This window comes from Sinocyclocheilus anshuiensis, unplaced genomic scaffold (genome assembly GCF_001515605.1).
Source record: "Sinocyclocheilus anshuiensis isolate Anshui unplaced genomic scaffold, SAMN03320099.WGS_v1.1 scaffold1832, whole genome shotgun sequence".
Classification (NCBI taxonomy): Eukaryota; Metazoa; Chordata; class Actinopteri; order Cypriniformes; family Cyprinidae; genus Sinocyclocheilus; species Sinocyclocheilus anshuiensis.
In genome coordinates this window covers 586,152-591,772 of record NW_015555884.1, presented here as the reverse complement: position 1 = coordinate 591,772, position 5,621 = coordinate 586,152, and the positions used below count along the sequence as shown (strand labels likewise).

The following is a 5,621-nucleotide window of genomic DNA, read 5'->3' as shown; positions in this document are numbered from 1 at the left end:
ATCGTTCTTGATGTGAACAAGTATTGCTCGCTACCACGGAAACACGGAATACATGATTGCGTTGTAGCATTTTTGTACAACTATATCATTATCTTTATAGTTATCGTTCTTGATGTGAACAAGTATTGCTCGCTACCACGGAAACCATGTTTAACACTTCTCATAGCTATGTGAAAAATATCTGTCTGTCTATACACATAAAGTGTATAACTGGAACACAGTTCTTTGATGGAGCTGACAGGCTGATAATCTGAATGTGTGAGTGTGAGTGTGAGTGAGAGAAAGAGAGATGCGTGTGAACAGGTTTAAGAACCGCTGCTTTAGAACATTGACTTTGAAACATGTGAATCCATTAGAATCATTAGAAGACAGAATCGCGATTCATATATGAATACATTTTTCCGTGCACCCCTAGTTTTGACAGCATGGCAGCAACTCTTCTCTAAAGCAGCACAACATGGCCTGTTGATTTTGCAGATATTGTTTATGCTCAAACAGCAACATTACACACTAACTAAAGTAAAAAAAAAAAAAAGTGAAACCACAATCAACCACCCCTTTAAATAAAGTGCAACCAGGCTCTATCAAGTACATTTTTTGTTACATACATAACACAAACAACACATTAAACTCACACCACGAAAATCAACCTCCAAGAACTTGTCAAAAAAAATTGAAAGAACTGATGCGCTACTATTCATTTAATAGTTGTGAAAGAGTAAAAAGTCTGCACTGATGGCGCAAAGTCATACTCACCCCCCAGTTGTCATAAACACGACCTTTCGGGCAATTTGTGTAAATATCCCCATCACTGCCTTTCTCTTCTTTACTGCTTTTCATAAAACGATAGATACAAATAATTAGTAAAAGTTCTGATATATAGTTATGTAACAAATATTATATTATACACTACAGTCAAAAGTTTTAAATCATTAAGATGTCCTGTTTTATAATATGAGCCTTTTCTGCTCACCAAAGCAAAACAATACAGTAAAAACAGTAATATTCTAAAATATTATTACAATTGAATGTAAATATTTTCTATTTTAATATATTTTAAAATGTTATTTATTTCTGTGATGCAAATCTGAATTTTCAGCATCATTACTCCAGTCTTCAATGTCACATTATCCTTCAAAAATCAATTTGATATACAATTTGAAAACAGTTATGCCACTTTTTGTGGAAACCGTAATACATTTTTCTTCAGGATTCTTTTATGAATAGACAGTTTAAAATAATAACATTTATTTGAAATCTTTTGTGACATTTGGAATATGTCATGTTTAAACAATTTAGCGCATCCGTGCTGAAAAAAAGTTTTAATTTCATTAAAAAAGATGATGTTACCCCAAACTTTTGAATTATTTTTTTTAATCAGTAATTAAAAAAACATTAATGATTCTAAAACTTTGACTTGTAGTGTATATACGTTTATAATATATATATATATACTTTTCTAAATCAGACTTGTTTTGGGTTATCTTCATTTCATTCTGCTCATTCTTTATTACATGTAGTTGTGCAGCTCTCTTCCCACTGAAAAAAAGAGGGATTTTAAAGTTGCCAGGAAACAAAGGAGTAACAAGACCCATTGATTGAGTGAGTCAGTGAATGAGGGATGAGAGATCCTTACCAGCGTCTTGCCACAACATACACTAAAATGCAGGCTAAAACAACTACAACAGCTGATGCAACAGCAATGTATATTATTATGCCTGTGAAAAGAAACAAATATTTAAATGAATTATATGCGATTATTATTATGCAATAAAACAATGATAGAGTGTTTAAAAGATGAAGTCTCACCATTTTGAGGTGCTTCCAAAGTTATGGAAGAGCTCCCCAGACTGTTATTGGCAAAACACTGGATAGTCTCAGGGAAACCCAGCCAACCCTGTAAGGTGAATATGGTAAGAGACTCATTTTGTTTAATGCTGGTGCTGGAGAAGGCTTTCGAGGAATCTGGACCAAAACACTTGACTTCACTGGGAGGGTTGGAGTCCACAATACAGACACACGCCGTCAAAATCTTAGACTGGCAAGAAGATTCACTTTTAATCTCAGGAGGATCTAGACAGACAGATATCATACATTATAAACAATTATCTTCTTTCACTAAAAATACCAGTTTAAACTGTTGAACCGATGCCTTACATAATATATTAAGTTTCTGTGGACCAGAACAGTTTTTTCCCTCTGTGTTAATGGCTGTACAGGAAATGGCCTCCGTATGTCGAGACACTTTCTCCAGTTTGTAAGTGGGGTTCTCTGCTAACCTCTTCCCATTTGAGCTGAACCACTGGTAGCTGTTTGCAGGAGGATTGCTGTTACTGGAGCAGGTCAGTTCCACAGAGTCATTCTCCTTCACTGAGGATTTAGTGAGCACGTTTACATTATATGGAGGATCTGATTGAGACAAAATGTTGATAAAATGACAAACATTCAGTTCAAAGGTACCAATTAAAGGTGTTAAAGGTTCTTCATAAAACCATAGATGCCAATAAAGGGCCTTCATTTTTTTTTTACGAATGTAGCAGCCTTTCAGTGATTAAAATGCTACAATGGACACACCTTAAAGAAATATTCCAGGTTTAAAAAAAACTTAAAACAAGATGCAAGGTCAATGCACCTATAAGGAAGTGAAAAACTGTGAGAATATCCAGAACTGCCTATGTAAACTTTTTTGTTGTTGTTGCTTAGTAGACGAATCACACAATAACATTACTTTCATTAAAAACATATTTAAGTAAGTTTTATTTTTCAGTTCTTTTTACCATTTCCTGTGCACTCGTCGGGGCCAGTGGGAGTGCAGACCACTAAAACATTGAGTATTTTAATGTTTACGGATTGCGCTTCCATTGTAATTATTGTAATTGTCTCACAGTAACTCAGAGTTGCAGACTTGAATCGACTTCAACTTAACTAATCAGCTAATCCTGGAATATTTCTTTAAATTTAAAGGTGGCATGTTTAATTTTGTCCATGTTAAAAATACTTTCTCTAATCAAGAAAGGTTCAGTCACACATAATACTTGGTACTTACACAGCACGTTAATTTTCTGTGGACCAGAACTGTTTTTTCCCTCTGTGTTAAAGGCTGTACAGGAAATGGCCTCAGTATACCGAGACACTTTCTCCAGTTTGTAAGTATGTTTGTTTCCTAACAACATCCCATTTGAGCTGGACCACTGGTAGCTGTTTGCAGGAGGATTGCTGTTACTGGAACAGTTCAGTTCCAGAGAGTCATTCTCCTTCACTGAGGATTTAGTGACCACGTTTACATTATATGGAGGATCTGAATGAGACAAACGTTTGATAAAATGCTATGTATTATGTCAATGGTCTGATCAGTCTGACTCTCAAACATTCAGTTCAAACATACAGTTTTTCTCGATTGCTAAAACACATTTCTTGATATAATGCCTTTTTTTTTGCGAAACTCAAAACACACATCCATAACTTCTAACTCAATTCCCTAAACTTCCTATATTCAGGTCAAAATGAAGCTCTCCACTCAAAAAAAACAAAAAAACTCAGTATTGCTGAAAAACCAAACTTTGCTCTCAGACATGACACACAAACCCTCAATAACACACACACACACACACTACAACACAGTCTTACACACTGATGAGATAAATTCAAAACAATATTTCAAAAACCAGTAATAAGTTATGTTGCTTGTGGTTCTCCCCCAAAAAAACTTTTCACATGATGAGCACAACAAATGTATGCATAATAATATAAAATAATTACTGTATTCTGCCCCAGCATCCTGTCTTTTTTGTCTGGGACAGGCCAAAGAACCTCGTCAATATCACAGGCTATACTGGCCCTGGCCAGGCAGCGGGGGTGAAATATCCTTGCATGCCTGATCCATCCCTGGCATCAACATCAACTGAAATATCCAGGCAGGCTTCTCTCATGGAGGTGAACACGGATGTAAGGGTCTTGGTCATATACTTTTCACCGCCATGCCAAAAAAAAAAAACTCCTCTATATACATTTAAAAATAAAGGTGCTTCACGATGCCATAAGAACCTTTTTGTCTAAAGGGTTCTTCCATAAAGAACCTTTAACATCTGAAGAACCTTTCTGTTTCACAAAGGGTTCTTTGTAGCGAAAGAAGGTTCTTCAGATTATAAAAAGGTAAGAAAGAGATGGTTCTTTAAAGAACCTTTGACTGAATAGTTATTTGTGGAACCAAAAATGGTTCTTCTATGGCATCGCTTGAAGAACCTTTTGAAGCACCTTTATTTTTAAGAGTGTAGGGTTTAGAAAGGGATAGTATGCAGACAGAAAGATGTTCGAAAACCTCTTTCTCCTTCTCCCCTTCCTCTCCGTATTCCTCCTCCACCTCCTACTCTTCCTCTTCCTTCTTTTCTTCCTCCTTCTCCTCCTCTCTGGTGTCCTCAACCTCTTCCTTCACGTCTCTCTGGATCCATCGTTTCGCACATGAATGAGCTGATTTTGGCCCTTTTATCTCTCCATCGAAGGTTCTGATTGGTGTGTGATAAATTTTGACTTCTAGAGTTTCCGTTTGGGTAATTGTGTGCTAATTGAGCTCAAACTGTGCTGACTTGAGTGAACAATATTGAATGCTAGTGCTTTGTGAATAACCACATGGTGTAAGCACTGAGAAATGTAGGGATTTGTGTGTAGAGTTTTGCAGTAACAGTTCACCAAATCTGACTTATGTGTCAAAGCAGGGGAATAGTGTTTATAGTTTAGGGAAATGGGTGTGCTCTTTAAAAAAAAAATGATGTTATGGTTTTGAAATTTTAGTTCAAAAGCCTGGTTATAGTGTTTTAGCAATCGAGAAAAACTGTAATATAAGATATAATTTGTCTTACACTCACATAGCGGACTTACATTTAACTTTGAGTGTTTTGTAGCCTGTCACTGTCTTCCCTTTAAACTCTGCAGAGCAGCTGAGGCGTTTATTGTTGTCTTCTCTAGAAGGAGTGAAGGTCAGGCTGTAAGATGTAAGCTTCCATTGACCATGATTTTGTGGCTGTGATGGACTTGAATGTGAGCCATCATGGCTCCAGGAGACACGAGGCAGGTCTGACGGACTGTGTGTGTGTGTGTGTGTGTGTGTGTAAAATTCACTCCAAAACGACTAAACATTGATTATTTACAATTTAAAACAGCTGTCATACATGATAACTATTTTATCTAGTTACATTTTACTAACCTCTGAGCCAGAGAAAGAGTGACAGTAAACAGCTCCAGAAAACCATCTCAGCATCAAAGTTCAGCACCTGGGAATAAATGTTGTCATCATTTACGGCGCTTCATTTACCAGTAACCACTAAGTACTGTTTTTGAATGACAGAACATAGTTTCATTTTTCACTGTTAATGGAGCACGTGCATTATTTAATAAGGGATTTAAATAGTCACTGTGTAGAAACAATATAAATTAGTAACTTACTTACTGTTCTGTCCTCAAACTGTGCCTGAGTTCATCAGAAGAAGACTTGTGCGCTAAATATCCGAGAGCTTCCTTCCCCCTATATCTGGCTGAACCTGATGCTTGTGATAATTTGGTCACTTCCTATTTCAAAGGCTTCTGAAAGACTGGCTGTATATATATATATATATATATATATATAT

The 5,621-nt window shown here is 36.2% G+C and overlaps 1 protein-coding gene across 1 annotated transcript; it reads right to left on the bottom strand.

The window, feature by feature from the left end:
• Window positions 1-1,122: 1,122 nt before the first annotated feature.
• LOC107675853 (B-cell receptor CD22-like) lies at window positions 1,123-2,564 on the bottom strand. The gene is made up of 5 exons (XM_016470345.1): window positions 2,158-2,564; window positions 1,810-2,073; window positions 1,637-1,718; window positions 1,456-1,539; window positions 1,123-1,132 (listed from the first exon to the last, which is right to left on the bottom strand). The coding sequence occupies exons 1-5, from the start codon at window positions 2,516-2,518 to the stop codon at window positions 1,123-1,125; spliced, it is 801 nt and encodes a 266-aa protein (XP_016325831.1). The 5' UTR covers window positions 2,519-2,564.
• Window positions 2,565-5,621: the final 3,057 nt, after the last annotated feature.

Coding starts and splice junctions, on each gene's coding strand:
- LOC107675853 (XM_016470345.1), bottom strand. CDS start 2,518: ATGAAGGCCCTTTATTGGCATCTATGGTTTTATGAAGAACCTTTAACA. Junction 2,074..2,157: donor ACAGAAACTTAATATATTAT/GTAAGGCATCGG, acceptor CTGTCTGTCTAG/ATCCTCCTGAGATTAAAAGT. Junction 1,719..1,809: donor TTTGGAAGCACCTCAAAATG/GTGAGACTTCAT, acceptor TTCTTTTCACAG/GCATAATAATATACATTGCT.